Source organism: Syzygium oleosum, unplaced genomic scaffold (assembly GCF_021117445.2).
Source record: "Syzygium oleosum isolate NSW1041296 unplaced genomic scaffold, Sole_v2.1 Sole_v2.19, whole genome shotgun sequence".
Classification (NCBI taxonomy): domain Eukaryota; kingdom Viridiplantae; phylum Streptophyta; class Magnoliopsida; order Myrtales; family Myrtaceae; genus Syzygium; species Syzygium oleosum.
Window position 1 is genome coordinate 5,336,849 of NW_026607503.1, and position 24,086 is coordinate 5,360,934.

A 24,086-nucleotide genomic window follows, 5' to 3' on the forward strand; every position below is an offset into this window, starting at 1 on the left:
TAGATTTTAACGCATATCGAACAAACCCTCTGGCGGCAATTCCTTTGTCGAAAGTACGGTGCCCTCGATTCGATGGTGGACCGAGGGATCGAGGCACAATTAGTCTTTGAATTTTGCGAAATGTGCAACTCGGTCCTTGAATATTTTCGGCCAATTGGGTCCTCAAATTGCATGCCTTTTTGTTCGAGTTGGTCGGTCTGTTACAAGAGTAGATAGAAATGGTGTCCATTAAATTATCATTCAAAGCTACACACAGCCATTGTTGGCCAAAATGTATAATATGCACCACAAAAGTTAAATATTTATGAACCCATATGAAAGCAATTTATCGAGCACGTAACATGCATATAAATAAAAAGAGTAGGGATAGAATATTGCTCAGCCGATTTGTAGTGGTTCGGCTCAAATTGATGCTTACTCCAATACTCTGATCGGGAGTTACGCTCAATCCGCTAGTCAAAAGAGCTTGTACAAATGTTGGTTGTTGATGGAGCCAACGCTCCTTTACAACTTGGTTACAAATTACAACAATGATCATATTGCTTGTAAATGCTCTCTCTCAACCAGAACACATGTTCACTCGTTGATCTTGATAGCAAAGCAGGGGGTAAGAGTTGTGTGGAAGTTTTGAGCATGCAACTAGGTCACGTAATTAAGCAACCCCAAGAATCTAAAGAGACTTATTTATAGCAAAACGAACTTAATTAACCGTTAATCACACTTCGAAAAAAATTGCATTCATTATTAAAAAAGATACGTGAGAAGTGTATATATCGAAGAAGAGTAAAGCCCGGAATGTTACATAACAATGCAAAATCCAGAAAACAAGAATGATCAATATAGCACTAAAAGGGTTAAGCATACATACGTTCCTTAAGAACGCATCCGTCAAGTAAAATAATCAGCGGCCAATCATTGGATCTTGTATCATGGTAAATGATGAGTACACACAGGAAATTCTTTCTCCAATAACTACGACATTGCAATTGGCGATAAGGGTGAGCATGGTTCCAGAGTAGAACCTGAAACCTGAGAATATGATTAGTGGGAACCCGTAGGTTTCAGGTTTCAAGGTATGCAGGTTAGGTTACAGATTCCAAAAATTGAGGAACCTGTTTCGACGGTTAGGTTCCAGGTTTTAGGTAGGTGGAACCTGAAACCTAGAACACCTAGAACCTAGAACCTGGAACCTAAACAAGTTTTTTGTGTTTTTTTTTTGCCTATGTCTTCTCGTGATTTTGCGGTGTTTCATGGTGTTAGATTATGAGTGTATAATCTGGAACCACTAGTTTAAACTTTCATTTTATGACTTGTTAATATTATATATTCTTCGTGTGTCTAATATAAATTGTGGTTAGTGGATCATAGTAGAAAGTGATAGTCGTTAAAGATGATGATTCACTGCAATTATTCAATTAATAGTATAGGTGGAACCTGGGTAGACCCTAAAACTGATCCTCGAACTTATGATAGGGTAGGTTCCAAGTTTTAAAAAATAATGAACCTATTACCATGGGTGGAACCTATATCGAACATGGAACCACTCACCTAGTATTGATTTACGTAATGACTTCTCATTTTAATTATATTTATTTGAACCATAATGATAAGAAAACTAGTCTTTTGTATTCTCTTTAGTGAATGACAAGCTTGTTTGGTATTATTGCGTTCATTTTCGTTTTGTTTAACTAAAAATAAAATAAATAAAAAAAGAACATGTTGGACCCTGAAACCTGTGACAAGGTGGTTTCAGGTTTCAAAAAATGAGAAATTTGTCCTCGAGGGTAGGTTCCAGGTTCCATATGAAACCTATAAAAAAACATGGAACCGCTCATCCCTAATTGGCGGTGCGCGCCTAGGTTTAGCTTTCTCTACACCATCATCGTTTAGAGACAACCAAAACAAGTTGAATAAACATATCTAACACTAGGAAGAGCAAATCTTCGTGGTTCAGCAAGATATCAGAGCTCTTATGATCACTATTAAAGTTGGAGGCAGATGATCAATATACAGACATAGCACAGGGGTAACTTTTTCCACACAGTGAAGCTCCTCTTCTATCTTCAACCAAATAGCCTGCCCAATCATCAACCCATAATATTAGCAGATATTTTTGGGCAAAAAAGGCTATCCAGGTTTCCAGGCTAAGCATCTAAACATTTGAGGTTAATATCATAAAAAATCCTAAACTGGTACATTTATGATAAATTTACCTCAAATTTTTTTATCACGAAAAACCCCAATCTGGTATATATGTGACAAATTTATCCCAAACTAATTTTTTGACCATAAAAAAATCCAAATTGCTACATTTGTGACAACCCTCTGTTAAATTGGATTAATATCATAAAAAAATCGCAAATTTGTACACCTGTGAGAAATGGAGGATAATACCAAAAATCGATACATCCGTCAACTGTCACGTGTCATATAACTTAAAAATTTGACGGTAAAATTTAACGGAAATTAATAGAAGGTAAAATTGTTACAGGTGTACTAGTTTAGGATTTTTCGTGGTCAAAAAATTAGTTTGGGATAAATTTGTCACATGTATACTAGCTTAGAATTTTTCATGGCATTAACTCAAACATTTGTGATTGAGAAACAAACATTATTGCTAGAGAAATCACGGCACAATCACCTTTGCTTTTTCCTTTTTTTTTTGGTCCAAATAGAGAGAACTCGTACAATCAAAACCATACATAAAAATAAAAAAAAGATGCAAGAAAATTGAACATTTTTGGAAACTTTAGTTGAGAGAATTAGGAACAGTGATAAGCAAGCATTCCTTGCAACGCAATTATCCAACTTAATAGCGCCATCAAATGAAGAACAAAAAATCAGAACAGCCCAAAAACATCATGCTCCCAAAATCATATAGTGAAAATACGAGCAGAGATAATAGAAATTAATTATTTTCAAATGAAACATAGCGCAATAACGAATTAGGGCCTATTCGGTAAAGGAAGGAAAAAAAGAAAAGAAAATATAGAACAAAATTCAAAAAATTTAGAAAAATACAGAAATTATTAAAAAAACTGAAAAAATGTCCACGTCACAAAAATGTAGGATCATACCAAATACTATTATGTTCTTTTTTTATTAAGAGAATAGAAATTTTGTGCAGTTAACAAACACGTTCTTCTACTCAGAAACTCGTATAGGGAATAGAAGTAGAAAAATCTATTTCTGGAAAGAAATTGTTCTCAAGAACAGAAAAGTTACCAAACGCAGCCTTGATCATCTGGATTTCTAGTCAGAATAGGATAAAATAGGATAGGATATGAAATCCAAGGGATTTGCAATATCTTATCTATTGTTTGGTGAATCGCAGTAATAAAACCGGATATTTTCACATCTTATCATGTCTATTATCTGCTATGAATGTCATATCAATGTAAATGAACTTAAAAATTGCACACACAGAGATAATAAAAATTTCTCACAACACTCTTACCTACTTCATTTTTATTTTCTTATTTTTTTATTTTTTTCCCTCTCTTTTTAAATTCTTTTCTTTTTTCATTTCTTTTTTCCCCTTCATCATTCTCTAATAAAATTTTATTAAATAGTAAACTATTCTAATGTACAAAAAATATGTAATAAATATAAATACTAAATGTATTTATTTATATATATGAAATTTATATCATAAGATAGAAAGAAATTTGAATATATAAATAAAAATAAGAAAAAAATAAAAACAAAATTATTTTATTTTTTTGTTATTTTGAATTTTTATATTGAAAATAAAACATTATATATATATTCAAATATTAATTTAATTTTATTAATTTAACAAGTTTGTTATTCGAGAAAAATAACTTTTATATTATGAATATTATAAATCCTATCCAACTTATCCCACCTCCCCATGGGATATTCTTATCCGGGTTATATCCCTTATATATCCGACTTTATCCTGTCTTAGGTAGGCACCGAACATGCGATAAGATAAAATTTATTCTATTCTAAATTTTATCCCGACTACCAAACGTGGCCTTAGAGTACATATACAAACGAAAAGGGATAATAATAACCTTTCCCGAGTTCCCTCTTTACTTTATCCATCCCTAGATGCAAGACATGCCATTAATGTGGCCACAACAAAGACACCTGCACTTCTCAAACATAACAAAATGAAAAAAGATGAGCTAACAGCACCGTTATTTATCTAGCAGAAGACTTGTAAAACAGGTGAGTTGGATCGAGTTTGGGTCGGATCGAAAAGGGTCCGACCAATATTGACCCATTTAACCTATTTTGACTTATTTCCATACAACACAATTCTAGCAACCATATCTAGCCCAATTCATGCCCGACTCATACCCGATTTGACCCAACCCATATTACTAAAAAACTTCAATATTAAATCCAATTTAGAAAAACTTGTTTCTTATAAATTTTTAAAAATATATATTGCTAAAACATTGTTGACAATTTTTATAATTTTTAAAAAAATTATGATTTTTTAAATATTTTGTTCTTTTTCTTTCTTTTTTTCTCTTCAATATTCGACAACCGGCGACGATTGATAGCCGTCGGTGACCGGCGATCGCCAACCGACCAGGGACCGACGACGGGCAACTGGTCGGTGATCGATGAATGGCAACAACCGACGATCGACAGCGTTTGGTAATGACCCGTGGTTGCCGACCGGTGATTGGCCACGACCGGTGATTGGCGACGACCGGTGATCGATGACGACCAATGGCTGGCGGCCGCCAATCGACGATTGGTGACCGGCAACGACCAATGATTGGAGGCGTTCGTCGACGACCAACGACTGGTGACAGGCGACCGCCAACCGTTCGGCAACTAATGGCAACCGGCCGGCGATCCTTGCCGGGTTTCCTAGAAAAAAAAAGGAAAAGAAAAGAAAAGATTAAAAATATGAAAAATCAGAAAATTAAAAAGAATTAAAAAAAATGACTTGCTGCTATCTATGACTCACTTAACAAATCCATTTATAAACTATTTAAAACCCATTTAAGACCCATTAAGTTGTTAACTAATTCATTTATGACCCACTTAAACTTGTTTTCAAAACTTAAGACACCCTATTTATGACACACATTATTAAATATGAGTTCTAGACCCATTTTGTCATCTCTATCTAGCAGTGACAAATACAGTTGTTCACCGAACTTTAGTAAAATAGTTGTGCATTTGAATAGACCAAGTGAATTTCAATTTCAATAATTCTTTGAGATATTCTGAGTTATCTCTAGAGCAAATGCTTCTTATGAGTGTCCACAGTAGGCGAAGTAAGATAAAAAAAAATAAAAATATACAACTCACAGGCTTCAAGAGAGGGGCTTGATAAAATAATATTACACAAAATTTCATATGTTACGATATTCAATCACTAAAAGTTACACTCGGGAACAAGCAATTAGGAGATAACAGCCCTCAAAAGCCCCCCTTTGATCCGTTTGTTGCTTGTACAATTAATTTATTTATTATATTTAAATATATTTTACACTACTTGGTACTTCTTATTTGATTGAATAGAATGTCCCGTAATGCTCGAGTACATAGAGAATTGCTAAGCTAAGGGAGGCCTCACTCCAGCTAATGACGGTGCTCCACTAGCCACTGGTGTTTTTGATAAGGAAACCAGCTAATTCAGACAAGTTTAGATTTTTTTAAGCACCAATGGCTATTTTGACAAAAAAATAGGACCTTCCATTTAAAAGAAAAGGTTTTTTGCTCTTTCATAATTGATATAAGGCCAAAATAAGAAAATTCTCACGCTGTTCAAATAACGTTAGTAAAAATAGTTGTGCTCTTGTACATCGTTGCTTATCAACTTGCAATATTTATGTAAACAAAGATGAGCCAACGACACCGTTATTTTCTAGCTAGTTTCTCAGCCACACATGTTTACATGCTCAACCAAAAACTTGACTAATCAGTTTGCTCAAAGACATCCGCAAATATTCGGGGTGATGACCATATGATCTATTTGGCTGAAAATATAAAAGGAGTTTCATTTTGTGGGGAAATAACTTTTTTTAATTGAAGAGCCTCGCTCTTTCCACTGTCCACTGTATTAGAGCTCAATGATTCTTATTTTATAAAAAGGGAAAATACCACAAAAAACCCCAAACTATGTCACTTGTGACAAATTTACCTAGAATTTTTTTTGTGATACGAAAAATCCGAAATTATTCCACTTGTGACACATTTACCCCACAATACTTTTGCCAAAGGGCATTTTCGTCTTTTTCATTTTTCTTTTTTTTTTTTCCTTTTTTTTTCTTTCCTCTCTCTTCCCTTCCGCCGTGGCCGGCGGAGGGAAGCCGGCGAGGGCGGTCCTCGCCGGCGTTAGTGTGTCGGAATTTTTAAATCAAACTTGTCAAGTGCAATCCGATTGATTTAATTAAGCCATGAAATTTTTACCTCAAAGTGTTCAAGTGGCGCTTTAAAATTGCTGCTACGCCACATCGTTAACACGTACTATTTCAACATAAGTTTTAGGACATAATCGAACCGATTAAAATATTTAGGGCTCAATTGTATTTTTTCATAATAAAAGTGCGGCATCCGATCAAATTAATTAAAAGATCTAAAACTCGACTCGATTCTGTACATGAACAATGAGCCTTACCATTTACTCATCCACCAACTCCACTGATAAAACAGAAAGGGATGGAGAGAGATCGAGAGCCAAAACCATGAACTATAATATATATATATATATATATATATATATATATATATATATATATATATCAATAATTCGAGAGTTCAATCAATAGCAATTCATGCATGGATACCAATATATATCTCTGTAAGAAATAAATAAATAAATAAATAGATAGATAGATAAAAAAAAAAAGACTATAAGAAAAGAGGCGCCAATTTGGCCAAGCGGATTTAGTTTGAACTGGACGGGCCTTAACTATGGCAGCTCTTCTTCGGGCCCAAGTCTCTCTCGGGCCCACGTGGGCCCGATATTTCTCCATCCCAAAACGGTGCGTTCAGCGAGCGACAGCAACGGATGGTCATCTCCGAGTGTTGTGATCTGAACTGCCCCCCCCAGCTCGCATCCGTCGCAGCTGTCACGACGGCCTAGTGAGGAGACGACGGACGATGGCGGGGCTGCTGGCGTGGGCGGCGGACGTCGTCGTCGGGGGCGGCGCCAGCGACGGGGAGGACGAGCGCGACTCGATCCCCGCCCTCTTCACCGAGGAGCAGCGGCGCTACGCGCGCGAGCTGGATCGGAAGGCGGCAGCCCTCGGCCGCTCGATCCAGGATCTGCGGGCGAGGATCCCGCCGCAGGACATCGCCCAGCGCCTCCCGCACCTCCACGCTCACTCGCTCGCCTCCAACGCCGCGCTCGCGCTCCAGCTGAACTCTCACTCCACCACGCGCGAACAAGTAATGATCGCCCGGAATTTGTTATGTCTTTATAAGTGTTTTTAATTTTATGTTGAATTGCACTTTCCGGTGCTCGATTTCGTTTCAGCTAGAATTTGTTGATGGTTTTGGAGAAATTCAATATATGTGCTAGTGAACTCAGAAATCAAAGAAATTATGCTGGTGAGGACTCTGATTGATTTTGATTGCTGTTTGTGCTGATCATGTTATAGTAACCTGTTGCTACTATTGGTGAATCTCTTCTTTTTACCCCTGTGATGGTGAGTTACAACCGTCCACATCACCCGCATGCGAAATCAACTAAATGTATACGTGGATGATGTCCGTGGTTTTAACCGACCTGCCAATCAGAAGGGTGATTGCAGGAGCTTCGACCCGAAGAAATCGCACTTTTACGTTTTGTTTTACCCCTATTGTTTAGTGCCACTAAGATGTTCAGACTCTGATCACTTTTCATGTCGCCTGGATATGAAGAAGCAAGCATTACTTGATGATAGAGACGAAAAGGAAAATAACGCTTTGTTGAGAATATTGTTGGAAGATTGTACTGTAATTTGGTTACGCTTGCCCGTTTTAATGGGTACAACTCCTTGTGTTTGACTGTAGCTCCAAAGGCTGGTTGAACTTTCAGATCAATCGCATATGTGTTTGTAGATTGAAATGTTGACTTAAGGTTTAACACGTGGGCCGGCCGGTTGAACTTTCAGATCAATCGGATACAGTTTTTGTAGATTGAAATGTTGACTTAAGGTTTAATACATGTCAGACCCAACTGAGGGAAGTGACCCTGCAAGAAGAAAATGCGGCCTACGAAAAGGCCATCTTGAACTGTGAGAACAAAGTTAAAGAGAAAATGCAGGAAGCAGACGCACTTCAAAGGAAGTTAGTGGTATGTTTGAGATCCCAAAATATCATGTGGTTCATTGCATCTATTATATGATATGACATATTAAGTATTGGCCACATTTTTTGCAGGATGTTTTGTTAAATTGTTGGGCTTTCAGAATAGTCAAAGTGACCTTTTCTTTTGTGAGACGAAAATTGTTCAAATGGACTTCATGTCTTGTTGTATACCAGGATATTTTTGCGTTCATTGCCGCTAAAAATAAATCTGCTTCGCATAATGACTCTTTCCTTTTTCTTTTGGGGTCGTTGCTGAACAATATGTTAACAGGATATGGATGAGAATGAAGAGAATTTGACGGCTGAACTGGAAAATGCTCAATCAGCAATTGAAATTGACGAATCTGATCGTTGTCCGGAGATAGTGGTTGAATCTAAGTCTCAACTGGATATTCAACCTGCATTGGATGCGGAAACTTCTAAGTCTACTATGCTAGAGAACTTGGAGAGCAAGAAGAAAGAGTTGGTCGGTAGTTGACTTTTAAGTTCTTGTGCTCATAAATTTCCCACTTTCCCCTTTATCTTTTCTATCTGAGACCTCCTACTTGTCAGCTGAGAGCTTTATTTGCAGAGTGCTGTGGAGGAGAAAGTTAAAAATGTAGAGAAGAGATGGGCGCTGATTCAGGAAAATGCACTGAAACAGCCTTCACCAGGTATCTAGCCTGAGTCATTATGAATCATTAGAGAAGTTCGAGTGTGAAGTGTCTTGGTACAAAAATTGGATACCTAGACATGATGTTTTTATGTGAATGGCGTCAAATAAGTGGTATGTTGGTTGTTGGTTTTAGTCTCACATGCTCACTAGAGGGGTATGTGAACGATAGATAAATGTCGGTTTTGTTTTTTTAATGAGCTAAATGAATGACAATGTAGATGTTCCAAATGGGATAGTACCGGCCATTGAAGCAGTGGGAGTGAATCCAAAGTGATGTAGAGGAATCAAGTTTTTGATTAAAATAACAGAATACAGCAATATAATCAAAGCTAGAACATATATAACTTAATCTCCAGGGTTTCGAAAAGCAAGCGACAAAATGACAAGTCTACAGTAATCAATATGACAAAATTCGGCTTATATAGCATTAAAGCCTTCCGGTTGATCTATTTATAGATCCTTTAATCTCAGGCATTGAATTGAAAGTCACATTCTAGTCAAATATGTCTTAATTCTAGATAGTGACTCAAATTTAAAAAAGAAATAGTATAAGTCCTATAGCACTGTTCGAATGTCCCACCAGGTGCAGGGAAACTGGATCTGTATAAGGTCCATAAAATCCCATAGTTCAAATGACTCGGATCACTTTAGCACCCCCTTTCGTATATAAACTGGACAAATAATGACAAGAGGAAACAGATAATAGGACATACAAGAATTACACGCAAAATGAATTAGTAGGGCATGAAGATTGAAACTTGGGGCTTTGATACGACATTGTAATGTCCGACCAAAAGCTTAAGCTATTAGGTGAAGGAAGTTACTTATATGTAAAGCCCCTACACACTACATGAGCGAGCTTTGTGGGATAACTTGAAGAAATACTAAATAATAAGAGCTAATATATTTAGTATTATTAAAATTCTTCAGTTTTCTTATTGCTCCTGCATCAAAAGGTTTTAAAAGTGTTGATGGTGTCTTATAGTAGCATATATGGCTCATTGGTTTGTATGTTTTAATTGAACATAAATGTTACTTGAGCAGTTTCAATCATCATTACCTTTTCATTCACTGATACTTCTTTTCCCTTTCATCTTCATTCTCATCTACGTTTTATTTTATACTCTGGCTGCGTGAATTGGGGGGTGGGGGAGGGACATGTTTGAGGCTTGAGAGTTGAGCGAAAGAGATATGCAGTCATGAGAGAACTAATAGTGAAGCAAGGACGTCGTATGTTACTCTTAATGTTTTTGCTGAAGTCTTTAATAGTTGTCTGTGAACTGCATAAATGGTAGCAACCGACAACTCTAATATAAAAGATATTTGACTTTTGCAGCTCAGAGAGAGAAGATATTGGATAAACAGCTGCACAGTTTGCTGGAGCAATTGGCAGCGAAGCAGGTAATTTAGTTGTTTAAGTGATGTGCACTTCTTCCTACATAAAAAATTCAGGCAACTTTTCTGGAGGAAGACATTAGAAGTCTCTCTGTTGATTGTAGGGCCAAGCAGAAGCCTTGGTCACTGAAGTCCATGAGAAAGAAAAGGAACTAGAGAGGTTGAATGGGCTATGGAAGAGGCTGGAGAGTAATTCTTCGGAGGTGAATGCTACAAGAAACCGGTTTGGAAGAAGCATGTTTGACAAAGGGTCTGCTTCTTCAGATTACATAGTTGATGGGCAACACAAACCTCTCTTTAGCATTGGCCGATGGGACAGCCCGCAGAGGCCTGCTCTATTGAGGTCGGGTTTCGTGCTTTATATTTTAGCTTTGCACATCCTAGTCTTTCTCAAGATTTCCTTTTAGGAGAATTTTTCTGGTTTCCTGCCGAATCAGGTGTATGAGTTATTCTTGTATATAATATGAAATTTTCCTTACAATGTTATCTGTTCTATTCTTCTTCAATGGCTTTATTTCTCTGTAGATCATCAAGATTCTTGTAAGTTTGAATAACTAGTTTCATGTAAGCTATAATTTCACTAAATAAAGAGTTTTAAAAGCTTACTTCATCAAGATTCTCCGGAGATCAGATTCTTTCGTCCAGCTATTGCTATACTTTATAGGATAACTTGCCATAACTTTTGGCATAGTTAAAAGAGGGGAACAAGGGCTGCTTAGAGTGTGATCTTTGTGAATCAAGTGTCCAAGTAACAAGGTAAAACCATGCAAACTGCATCCTTCTTACTGGAAGAAGGTGCAGTACAGTTGTGACCTATGGAACTATATTTGGCACTTTTTCCTTTTCGTTGGAGTGTTTAAATGAGTCTTATCTAATAGCTTAATCTTTTTAGGCAATGTATAGGCTAAATTCACCCAGAGAAATATCTAAAACTAATTTTGGCCTTCATTGTTTCTGCTCCAACTTTGAGAGTAGGTTCACCATTTCTGCTCCAATGCTGGAGGCAGGCCATCCTTTGAGTTCTGCTTCCCTTCTCTTCTCCATCGGGAGGGAAACATCTTTGAGGGGTTAGTTTGTTAAGAGTGTAGCTTCGTCTCTACTTCAGTAGTGTCTCCACCACTCGCAAGCGTAGTGCCGAGACTGTTATTGCCTCTGCTCCAATCTTGAGGACAATCTCATCCATGGTCAATTCATCTTGTTTGATTGTCATTGAAAGTAGTACTGTTGTTTCGTCTTCTCTTTATCTGTTTTTAATCTCCTTCGGTCCATTGCTGCTGTCCTTAATAATAGTCTTCTTCTGTGTCTTTTTTTGGTCGCTAACCTTCATCTCTGTCAGCTAGTCCATATTGTCCTGTTTTTTGAGACATGCATCAACTTAGTTTTTCTCCATCACACCTTGTCGTCGTTCCCTTCATCGAATCTGTGTGCGATGATTCTGTCACCATTTTCTGTTGTTGTGAAAGCATTCGGCACTCACCGATATATTATCTTTGTCATCTGGTGCTTTATCAATTCCCTCCACTGTGAATATTTTCAATTCTTCTGGAATCCTGTTAGGGTGACAGAAAGTGTAAAGTAGGAAGAATTATCGAACCTGGTTGCCTGTGGCCGGTGACCTCTGACCGTCGAGGCCGCAGACTGGCGGAGCGAAATAAGACGAAAGAGAAAAGAAAAAAGGAAAAATAAGAAAAAAAATTTAGGAAAATTATAAAAAATTTGCAATAATTGTTCATGTCAATGTCTCTGCCGTGCTCCATCGGATAGCCGGCATCCACGATAGCAATTTCCAACCAAAATTAGCCAAAAGGACTACATTAGCAATTCGCCAAAAGATTTAGAACTAAATTTGCCAAATTAAAAATTTGAGGATTGAATTGGCTGCCGTATAATAAAATTACGACATTTTGGACAATTTTCTCCACGTCCGAGAGCATCAAAAGGCTCGATTCCTGAATGGTAGAGCTTCAAACGGAGATGCAAGGGCTCTAATCCCAGATGGGAGAGCTCCGATGGGAGATGTTGGGCACCTTGAGCGCTACAACCAATGACCTCCGGCAACGGGACAATGCTTTGGTGGAGGCCATGCGCGCGGAGATGATTGAACTCAAGGTGAAATCATTGAAGTGGAAGCTACACGGTGATCATTGTGTAACCTAGTCCACGAGTGGATGCCCCCGAGCTGAAAGAATTTAAGGGCATAAGGGTGGCCAAGGATGGGGACGACTTTTATGGTATATGAAGCAGTGCTTCCAAGTCACGGGAATTACTGATGGGGTGCTTTGGGTAGGTACTGCAGCCATTTACTTGAGTAATAATGCTTTATTGTGGTCGCGTTGCAAGAGTGATAATAGAAGCGGCGAAGCCATCACAAGTTGGGAAAAATTCCTTTAGGAATTCCGCCAATAATACTGCCACGCACATGCGGTGGAGGAGGGTTGGAACGATAATCATTTCCTGGAACGAAAAGGTGAGTTCGGGAGTGCTTGAAGAGTTTCCCGAAGCTGTTGCTATAAATTCCTTCCATGCACAAGAAGAAAGCCTTTTCCAATTTATGGGTGGTATCAAACCATGGGCGAAGCTTGAATTGAGGTGGCCATGTGCAAAGAATCTATCGACGGCCATGTCAGTGGCTAGACACTCATACAGTTTGAGACGAACTTCGGGGTATAAGTCGGACTCTCAATCTAAGAACAAAGGCATTGTTGGGGGAAATCGCAACAAGTTTCATTGCCCAAGTGGAGGCCAACCACCAGTTGCCCCCGCGAAGGCGAAGCCGGAGATGAGCGGCAGGGATTACAAGAAAGATTGCTTTTCCTTAAAGTGCTTCTTGCGTGCCCTCGTGATTGCCCAACGCGAGGTTTGTAAACACGACCATTTGGTAAACTCGCGGCGCTAGTCAAGGCCCGCGAGGAAGAACGGGAAGAGACACAACTTGGTTCGTTGCGGATCCTAAGTTCCATCAAAACAAAGAAGACGAACAAGCCAAAGGGGCTTATGTTCGCAGATGTGACGACTGTGAGTGCCACAATGAGTGCACTCGTGGATACGGGCACATCTCGCCTCTTCATCTAGGAGGAGGCTGTGAGGAAGCTAAATCTTTTTGTTGAGAAGGGAGCCAAGTGGCTCAAAACAGTGCATTCAAAGAAACTCCCCATATGCAGCGTGGCTAGAGATGTGGAAGTTTGAGCAATGGAGGAGCAAAATAAACTATTGAGGTAACCCCACGTGTTGATTATGACTCTGTTATCAGCTTGGTTTACCTTAACATGATAGCTGCTTTTATTGTTCCATTCGCTGTCTGTATTTGCGTTCTTAATAAGTAGGGCCAATGTGTGGTCCCAGTAAAATGATAACAGAGAGGTGATTGAAATATGCTCTTGGCAATGCGAGTCCCCAAAGGAGCAAAGAAAGGGGAAATGACCTTCTTGGCAACCCTGGCCATCGAGGACTCCAAAGGCGACGGGAGTGATGTCCTAGTGGAGGTAGCCCAAGTCTTATTCCAGGATGTGATGCTTCCTAAGCTACCAAAGAAGCTACCACTTTGAAGGGGGGTGGATCATCAGATCGAGTTGGTACCCAATGCTTGACCACTTACCATGGCAACATACCACATTGAACCCCCAGAATTATAGGATTTGCGGAAACAACTCAAACGGTTGCTTGATGTCGGCTACGCCGTTCAAAGGCACCGTTTGGCGCCTGGGTCACTCCATATATGCATTGATCATCAGGCGCTGGACAAGTTGACAATAAAGAACAAGTACTTGATCTCGCTCATTGCCGACTTGTTCGATCAACTGAGGAGCACTATGAGGAGCAGAGAGAAGCAGACATGCTGGTGGTCCTCTTTCTTCGAGGTCTTGGTCCAGATCACAGTGCCCTAAGACAGCAGATTACTTCTCTGGGCACCCTTCCTTCCATAGAGGAAGTATATTCTCGAGCTGCTCGGTACACTCCTGATTCGAAAGCTTCAACTATGTCAGATAATAGTGCTATGGTGGCTCGTGGTAATCAAGGAGTTCGTGGTCGTGGCAATTGGAGTACAAGTAACTTTAATCATGGTCGTGGCCGCACTATTCCGGGTCGAGGTGTTCCTCGAGGTGGTAGTACTGCTAGTGCTAGAGGAGGTCGTGGAGGTCGTTTTTGTACTCATTGTCAGTTGGCTGGACACACTATTAACTATTGTTATGATCTCCATCCTGAGTTGCGGGGTTTACAGGCTTCCATTGATATTGAGCCTCGGTCTTCTTCATCTGGATCAGCTTCCGAACAAAGTACTGTGCAGTTGACTCGTGCAGAATATGATGAGCTGATTAGAGCGCGACAACCTGGTGGTTCTTCAGCTCCTGTTTCTACTTTGGCACAACATAATGATGGTACTTGTCTCTTAGCCACTACAGATACACTTAGTCCTTGGATTATTGATTCAGGTGCCACTCATCATATGACTGGTGATTCGCGTCTTCTTACTTCATCTTCTTCTACTCCTTCCACTTCAGTCACCTTAGCAGATGGTTCAAAATCTCAAGTAGCTGGTACAGGTTGTGTGTCATTGAATTCCTCCATATCTTTGCCTTTTGTTTACCATATTCCTCGATTCCCTTATAGTTTGTTATCTGTCAGTTCCATTACTCGTGATCTTGATTGCAATATCACCTTTTCTCCATCTTCATGTGTCCTCCAGGATCGGAAGACTGGACGCCGGATAGGTGGTGGGCGTGAGGCTGGTGGATTGTATCTTCTAGACCCCGTGATTGTTGCTGCTACTGCTACTATTCAGAAGAAGGCTGTGGATGACTCTTATCGGTTGCATTGTCGTCTGGGTCATCCGTCAACAGATACACTTTGTCATTTTCCTTTTGTGTCTAGATCGAGTCTTAAGTTTGATTGTGAAACGTGTCAGTTGGGAAAGCATCATCGTGTGTCTTTTCCACCCCGTGTTTTGAGTCGTGCTTCTCAACCATTTGAGTTAGTCCATTCTGATGTTTGGGGTCCTAGTCGAGAGTCTTCATTTGGTTTTCGTTATTTTGTCACTTTCATTGATGATTGTACTCGTACCACTTGGTTATATTTAATAAAAGATCGTACTGAGGTATTTCACTCCTTTCGTCAATTTTACAATGAAGTTACTACTCAGTATGGATGTCCTGTTAAATGCTTACGTACAGATAATGCTCGTGAGTATTTTTCTTCTTCCACCTTTCTTCCTTTCCTTGAATCTCGTGGTATTTTACATCAGAATTCTTGCGCTCACACTCCACAACAAAATGGAGTTGCTGAATGTAAGAATCGTCATTTACTCGATGTTGCACGGTGTCTTCTTCTTCATACACATGTACCTAAATCTTACTGGAGCTATGCTATTCGTACAGCATGTCATCTTATTAATCGTCTTCCATCTTCTGTGTTAAAGGGAGCTGTTCCTTTTACTCTTCTTCATCCTAATCAACCTTTATGGTCTATTCGTCCTCGTATTTTTGGTTGTGTCTGTTTTGTCCATCAGTTGTCTCCTGGCCTAGACAAATTATCTCCCCGTGCTGAAAAATGTGTCTTCGTTGGTTACTCTCGTACCCAAAAGGGTTATGTTTGTTATAATCCTACTTCTCGTCGAGAGTACGTCTCTGCTGATGTTACCTTCTTCGAGGATCGGACATTTTTTGGTAATGTTTCTTGTCCTGCACCGTCTTCCTCACCTTCTCAAACATTGTTAGTTCCCCTACCTATATCTCCAGCAGAATCACCATATGTCTCTTCTCTGTTGTTCCATCAAATCCAAGTTCATCTCAGCCACTACGAGTCTATACACGTGGTCCTCGCCGTGCTTGGAATCATGACTCTCCATCAGCAGACGCCTCACCACTATCTCCGGCCCCGGCTTCTGATCCTCTTCCATCACCTCCAGTTGACTCTCCTGTTGTACACCGTACTCGATCTCGGTATCCTCTTGCTCATTTTGTGTCTTATCATAATTTATCTCCTCAAATGTCATCATTTGTGTCGTCTCTCGCATCTGTGTCTGTGCCCAATAGTGTGCAGGAAGCTTTAGCTCATCCAGGTTGGGCTCGTGCTATGGAGGAAGAAATGGCTGCACTACAACACAACAAGACTTGGGAACTTGTCTCTTTACCTCCTGACAAGCAATTGGTAGGTTGTCGGTGGGTATTTGTTGTTAAATATCATCCTGATGGTTCTGTTGAGCGCTTAAAGGCGCGTCTTGTTGCGAAGGGCTATACTCAAAATTATGGCATTGACTATGACGAGACTTTTTCTCCAGTGGCTAAAATTCCTTCTGTTCGTGTCATTATTTCTTTGGCTGCTCGTTTTAAGTGGACTCTTCATCAGCTTGATGTTAAAAATGCGTTCCTTCATGGGGATCTTCAAGAAGAGGTCTATATGGAGCAACCACCCGGGTTTGTTGCTCAGGGGGAGAAGGTATGCCGATTGCGTAAAGCTCTATATGGATTAAAGCAGTCTCCTCGTGCTTGGTTCGGTCGTTTTAGTGATGCTGTTACCAGTTTTGGTATGCATCGATGCAATGTGGATCATTCCGTATTTAGTATGTCATCTTTGAAGGGGTATGTTATTCTAGTTGTTTATGTTGATGATATCATTGTTACTGGGAGTGATGTTGAAGGCATAAAACGACTCAAGCAGTTTCTACAAAAGGAGTTTAATACTAAAGACTTAGGTCTACTTCGATATTTTCTCGGTATCGAAGTTGCATATACTGGTGATAGTATTGCTCTTTCTCAGAGAAAGTACGCCATTGATATTCTTAAGGAGGTGGGCTTGCACGATGCTAAGCCTGGTGATACACCTATGGACCCTGGGGTGAAGCTTGATAACGAACACGGGGAGCTTCTTCATGATCCAGAAAAATATCGTCGGTTGGTAGGCAAGTTGAATTATCTTACCATTACTCGTCCAGATATCTCATTTGCTGTTAGTGTGGTGAGTCAGTTCATGAGCTCTCCTCGTACTACTCACTGGCAAGCTGTCTTACATATTATACGATATTTGAAGGGAGCCCCAGGTCAAGGGCTTGTATTCCATAATCGGGGTCATCTTAATGTAGCTGGTTATTCTGAGCCAGACTCTTTGGAGGTGACAGGATACTACGATGCAGATTGGGCTGGTTGTCCTGTAGATCGCCGGTCTATATCGAGTGTTGTGTATTCCTTGGAGGTAATCTTGTGTCGTGGAAGAGTAAGAAACAATCAGTTGTTTCTCGATCTAGTGCAGAAGCAGAATATCGTGCTATGGCTAACGTTACAAGTGAGCTTCAGTGGATTCGTATGTTGTTGACTGAGATTGGATTACATATGGCAGGATCGTCTACTCTCCATTGTGACAATCAATCTGCCATTCATATTGCTAGTAATCCAGTGTTTCATGAGCGAACTAAGCATATAGAGATTGATTGTCACTTTGTTCGGGAAAAGGTGAATTGTGGTGATATACATCTGGTACATACACGGTCTGAGGAGCAATTAGCAGACATTTTCACGAAACCTCTACGGCGTGGACGAGTTTCATATATTTGCAGCAAGTTAGGTCTTTTTGATATGTATGCCCCAACTTGAGGGGGAGTGTTAGTTTTATTATTAGATAATTAGCAAGTTGGGTTTATTTTAGGATTAGGGTATTTAGGTCTTTGTATCAAGGCTTAACCCTAAGCCTATATATACTTGGTTTATCTCAATAATAAAGAAGATCTCTTTTACCAAATTACAATACCAAGACCAACTTTTGGGACTTAAGTGCTCCCGGCGTTTTCCACCTTGGGAACGTCAATTGCTTTGAGACTTCAATACGTATTATATTTACCCAGAGAGATTGCTCAGCTCTGGAGCTGGATGATTCTACAGCTTATGTAAGTTAGTTCGGGGTGATATTGTTATAAATAGGTTTTAATGGTCTGAGTCTGGAAAGTTGACTGGTCTTTATAGTATTTTCATGCATGCCATGCATGACTTGTCCATGAAAAAGGAACTGAAACAGCCATCCCCTTTTGCAAAATATATCATGTTTGACATGTCAAGGTAAAGTCCTAGAGGAAGGAACATTATGTGCTGGGTGCAGCATTAGTTAAGGACCTTTGATGTCTCACTTCAATGAGCAAGCGAAAATGGAAAAAGGGCTTCGTCCTTAATCACAGATGGGGCATGTTCGCTTTATTTGTTCCATGGGTCACTCTCTTGGATAAATGCTGCAATATTAGATACTTGAAGAGAGCACCTATATGCACGCATCAACAAAAGTGAAGTCAAAATTTGTTTATAAACGATGTGGCGGAGGCAACATGAGCTCATGTAATTTGCTCTTACCTTGACTGGCTTATTGAGGTTAAATTTTGGACCAGTAACTTCTAGTGAATCACAGGCATTGAAAGATCAATGACTAGATAGTCGGATTGATAATCAGTTGAGGCCACAAGACTCGCAACAGCAAACTCAGGGTCAACTGTGTATGTGTCTCTGGGGGATGAGTGATACTAGAAATGCTCAGATGGCTCGTGGTACAACAGCGTCATAGCAGCTTCTGCAAACGCTTCGCGATGGAAACATTCACATAGCTGGCTACACATCAACAACAACAAACAGAACCTCAGTACTTACTCAGTCGTCTTTTACTAAATGGGGTGCCATTACGCACAGTATTGTTTGATTGATTACTTAAAAGAGTTGACCCAGCGCAAAGTAGATGACTTCACTTAACTAACTAAATTAATCATTTGCCGAGTCATTTGTAAACAAGATGAAGTACGCTTTTAGGTGCACGGATAACAAATTAATCTGGGTGGAAAAATCTACAGTAATTAATATGACAAGAGTCAGCTTTTGTATGAGTTGAAGCTGTACCAACTATTGTCAATTGCATGTCTCTTTTCATCATACTCATGGTATGGACTCATTTTAACTTTTGAATAGATGTTACCGAGTTTCTTGATCTTCAACCATGACTTGATGCAAATTAATTCCCTTCTCTGTGTGCCCCTGACTTTTTCTTTTTTTTTTGAAAAGAAGAAAAAAATCCAGAAGGATCATAGAATGAACTGACCAACTCCTTTTCCTTTTGGTACTTTGAGGTTCTTAATACAAATCTATTAGTTTGGAGACACAGAGTCTTCTTCATTATTTTCCTTTGGTTGGAATGGAGAGGCCTTTTGCAGAGTTGGTAATGAGACTCCATCTATCAGTTAATCTGTCCTCATTGAAATATATTGAAGATAATAAGCACAAGAGTACAGTTCTCATTGTTTATCCTCTTTGAGTCTATTATTGCTCTTTTAAAGCTTCAAAAACTTTGGTGAAGGTGGTACTTTCACATTTTCCAGAATTGAAGTGGACCGCAGATCTTCCATCGAAGCCAAGCATCTCAACCACTATATGTTGCATCAATCAATGCGGGCACATTGCATTAATGATTTGTGTTTTACAGAAGGAAACTTTAAACCGAATTCGGTGTCCATAACAATTTTAAGAACTACTACAAAAACTACAAAAACTGACCGCATAGGCTTATGGATTCTAGGTGAGAAAATCTCAGACTTCAACCAAGGATTTGCCCGCATTTCGAGCACCTATGGCTCTCTCTAGCATCTCTTGTGAATTAGTCCAAGATCATTGACAAATAGACAATGCTCAATTAACGATGGCAGCTGGTCATTGTTTCAGATTGCATAGTAATTGTCAGGTCCAAACTTTGAGTGATCAATTTATATCTCTGAGCTATAGGCTTAATTCAGGAAAACGAAAAGTAACCCAACCGCAAGGTAAATGGGAAGTACAACTGATGCATGTTAGCTTTGAGTTTTACCAGAATTAGATATTCTAATTCCACGAGCAGAAGATCATGGTATCTTTCTGGAGTACTTGATCTCACCAGATTCACATCCGATTTCTAATTTCAGACATTGCGCTTGATTTCCCAGTGAAATTTTGTTGTTGTACAGGCAATATCCATAGATTGCTATTGCAGTAGCCAAAAACATGTGGCATGCTTGTCATAAGTTTGCAAAGGGAGCCGATGCAATTTCCAATTGATGTCAAGTAGTCAAATGCCAAAAGATTAATGCAACGAGCATTTGAGCCTCTGAATCATCATCACTCTGCGACTCTATGAGAAATTATGGCTTCGTGAGAATCGGTAAAATATTACCAAATAATATCCTCTCTAGTCTCCAATCACTCAACCTTGTGCTGCCACTAGGGGGATTTTAGCTAAGGATGCACGTATCTTCTCTTCGGAGAATGACAAGTCAACCATATCTCCCTGCAGATACTTCTCGTAAGCTGCCAGGTCAAAGTGGCCATGCCCGCACATTGCTGTAAGTATGACCTTGGACTCTCCAGACTCCCTGCACAAGAGGGCTTCCCTTATTGTTGCAGCAATGGCATGAGTCGGCTCCGGTGCTGGAATTATCCCTTCAGACCTGGCAAATTGTATGGCGGCTGCAACCCAGGAAGTCATGATATTAGCTCACAGTGTCTCGCTATTAATTACATTAAGTCAACAAGAATTAGCCACTCTGCAAACACAAGTTACTTCTAGTGATGGTGCGAGTAGTGCGGATAGTCAGTGTTTTTTTTTTCATGCAGGGTTTGGAGAAAAAGTACCTTGAAAGCATTCAACTTGGGGAATGGAAATCGCTTCCATGAGATCTAACTCATAGACATGAGATATCAGTGGTGCCATGCCATGGTAACGCAACCCTCCTGAGGAAAATAGAATGCAGATGTAAAGAACACGGAAAAGGAAATGGAGTGGTCAACTGATAGAGCGATTCAAATGCCAAAGTTAACATACCAGCATGGATTGGATCGGGAATGAAGTCATGCCCCAGAGTATGCATCTTCATCAATGGAGTCATCCCCGCTGTATCGCCATAATCATATGCATACACGCCTTTTGTTAGCGAAGGACACGCTGCCGGTTCGATGGCTCTTATGATGGGTTTGATATTTCCCTTAAGCTTCTCTCTAATGAATGGGAAACTGAGTCCTGCGAAATTGGACCCACCCCCGGTACACCCTATGATCATATCTGGGGTTTCACCTATTGCCTCCATTTGTTTTATGCACTCCTCACCGATGACCGTCTGGTGTAGTAGAACATGGTTGAGGACACTTCCGAGGCAGTACTTAATTTCAGCATTATTAGCTGCCACTTCTACAGCTTCTGAAATAGCTATGCCTAAGCTCCCTGGGCTCAATGGATCTTCTTGGAGGATTTTACGACCGGCCTCAGTAATTTCTGAGGGAGATGGGTGTACTTTTGCGCCCCAAGTCTGCATCATCAATCTACGATATGGTTTTTGGTCATATGAAGCACGGACTTGCCATACCTGTACAAAGAGTTGAGTTTCAATTTGACAGCATCTCAAAGTCAGCTATTTTCAAGTTCTACTGGTTAATTCTTCATTCTTTGCTGTACATTTAGTCCGCAATGGTTGGCAAGGATAGCCTCCCACTATGAACCTCATATCCCGAGTAAACTGGCACCTTTAAGAATGAAACATACTCATTGTGTATGTAGGATAGCATTATGGGAAAAGGGTAAAAAACATTCGACTAGTATTCGGCTGTTATCTAGCTGCAACAGTAACCACTTTAGCCTTTTAAAGTTTGTAATTATCCAATGTGAAATCCACAAGATACCAATTGTTAATTTCTGTCGATAAATTGCTCAAGAGACTTTCACATTTCTTACCTCACACTCGAGACCGAATAAGCTGCTTGCGAAGGCTAATGCACTCCCCCACTGGCCAGCACCAGTTTCCGTGACGACCTTCTTGACGCCTTCCTGTGCATTATACCAGATTTGAGGCACTGCCGTGTTCGGTTTGTGTGACCCAGCAGGGCTAACACCTTCATACTTGTAGTAGATCCTGGCAGGAGTGTCGAGAAGCTTCTCCAATCTCTTCGCTCTGGACCAAACTGAAAGTCATAAGATACTTCTCACTGTTTCATAGAAACAGCATTACGTCAGAGAAAGAGAAACAGCATAACAAATTGCAGAAGGTCGAACCTTATTAATGGCGTCGGACGCCAGAGCTGGTAAATGTCAAGAACTTCATCAGGAATATCAATAAATCTGTCGAGACTAGCTTCCTGCTTGATCAACTCATCAGGGAGAAGAGGGGACAAATCATCGGGTGTAACCGGCTGAAACGTCCTAGGATGCAACGGTGGAGGAGGCTTAACGTGTAAATCGGCGACTAAATTGTACCATTGACGAGGAATTTCAGTTGGCTTCAAGCTAGCGCTCAACGATGCCCTCAAGCTAGCTCGACAGCCATATGGCCTTGGATGGTTTAATTTCGTCCTCAGCATTAAACTCCCTTGCCCTGTCTTCTCTCCTAGATTGAATAATATCACTCAATCAAAAGAAGCAAAAGACACCTTGCCGAACGGAAATAACAGGCATATCACGCGATGAAGGACGGTCAATTTACTAGATAGTATATGGAAATGGACCCATTACTTGCATATGTCTTTGTTCATTCCTTGTAATTAAACCTTCCGCAAAGAGAGATGTAATTAACCGATTTCTCCTTACCCCTCACAAAAACATTATAAATTCCAAAGAAGAGAAAGCTTTTAGGTGATATTTTCCAAAAGGGAAAATCATTTTCTTCTTCTATTTCTTCTTCTTCTACTACTACTACTACTCTTGTTTTAAGCTGAACCGAGATGAAACCGCAGAACAAATACAGAGTTAAAGTTCCAAGCATCTTAACATAAGATCAACAGAGAAAAAGATGGCATCCTTTTATTTGGCTCCAGCACCAAGAAAAGCAGCAGAACATCCACAAGCTTGAATCATGCCTTTTGTTTTTCCCCTTCTCCGTCTTTTCCCAGATAAACCAGGAAATACAGAAGAAGAAAACACAAAGCCAAGAGAAAAAGGCAAAAGCAGAAAGAGGTATGGTCCAAACTCACCATTACTTTGGGTTCTTGAAAAGAAGATGGTGGTAGCAGCTGAATCTGCAGACAAAAGAGAGCAAGAAGCCATTCTTTCCTTCCCTCACTGCGGCGGGTCAACTGTTGTAGAGCCAGAAAGCAGAAGGACAATGAACAGCACGCGTGCCACAGTCAAGTCCCCCCTCTGCCTCAAGACATTGCCAAAAATTTGGGCTGTACCGATGGGAATTAGACGTTGACTCGGATTCTGCAGGGTCAGGGCCAAGATGGTCACAGCGCAAGAAGCAGCTTCTGGTGGCTTCGCTGTAGAGTTATTAATGAACGTGGGAAGGGGCAATTCTTGTCTCATCTGTCCGTATGATGAATTGAATGACGTGATATAATATCATCTCTCCGTATCTATCTATGTTGCCAAAGTTGATCTCTATGGGAACTAGAGATGGGAGGAAAATCAAGGGGTGGAGGTTGAAAATTATGGTGAGTTCGTTTTTGCAGAAAATGAGTAATTTAAAATGTATTTTTTAAAAAATAATTGTTTATATCGTTTATAAAAATTAGTTAAAGAAAAATATTTTTATCATCAATAATAATTTATGCTTAATTATTTTTGCGGGCGATGAAAATTTTATTTATTTATTTATTTTTGTAAGTTGATACATGCGATTATTTTTCGAAAAATATTTTACAAATCACTCATTTTCTGCGAAATGAACGCACCCCGGTAATTGGTTAGAAAATTTAAAGTTTTCCATCTTTTCTCCTCACAAGAAATCATATGTATTTTTTACCACGTACTTTTGTTCTCTCATCTTTCCTTAATA

The 24,086-nt window shown here is 39.8% G+C and overlaps 2 protein-coding genes across 6 annotated transcripts; one reads left to right on the forward strand and one right to left on the reverse strand.

Annotated features, from left to right (window-relative positions):
• The first annotated feature begins 7,022 nt into the window (after window positions 1–7,022).
• LOC115674111 (uncharacterized) lies at window positions 7,023–23,221 on the forward strand. 5 transcript variants are annotated; one of them, XM_056319912.1, is made up of 7 exons: window positions 7,023–7,386; window positions 8,153–8,275; window positions 8,561–8,755; window positions 8,861–8,942; window positions 10,281–10,345; window positions 10,444–10,682; window positions 11,315–12,170. In XM_056319912.1, the coding sequence occupies exons 1-7, from the start codon at window positions 7,099–7,101 to the stop codon at window positions 11,409–11,411; spliced, it is 1,089 nt and encodes a 362-aa protein (XP_056175887.1). In that variant the 5' UTR covers window positions 7,023–7,098; the 3' UTR covers window positions 11,412–12,170. The 5 variants fall into 5 exon arrangements, with proteins under 5 accessions (XP_056175887.1, XP_056175890.1, XP_056175888.1 ...); XM_056319915.1 differs by lacking the exon at window positions 11,315–12,170 and adding an exon at window positions 23,203–23,221 and having other exon boundaries at window positions 7,024–7,386; XM_056319913.1 differs by lacking the exon at window positions 11,315–12,170 and adding an exon at window positions 12,300–13,529 and having other exon boundaries at window positions 7,024–7,386.
• On the reverse strand, window positions 20,266–23,528 carry LOC115674085 (uncharacterized). The gene is made up of 6 exons (XM_030596415.2): window positions 23,284–23,528; window positions 22,370–22,700; window positions 22,052–22,268; window positions 21,149–21,686; window positions 20,959–21,057; window positions 20,266–20,793 (listed from the first exon to the last, which is right to left on the reverse strand). The coding sequence occupies exons 1-6, from the start codon at window positions 23,354–23,356 to the stop codon at window positions 20,531–20,533; spliced, it is 1,521 nt and encodes a 506-aa protein (XP_030452275.1). The 5' UTR covers window positions 23,357–23,528; the 3' UTR covers window positions 20,266–20,530.
• Between the last annotated feature and the right edge of the window lie 558 nt (window positions 23,529–24,086).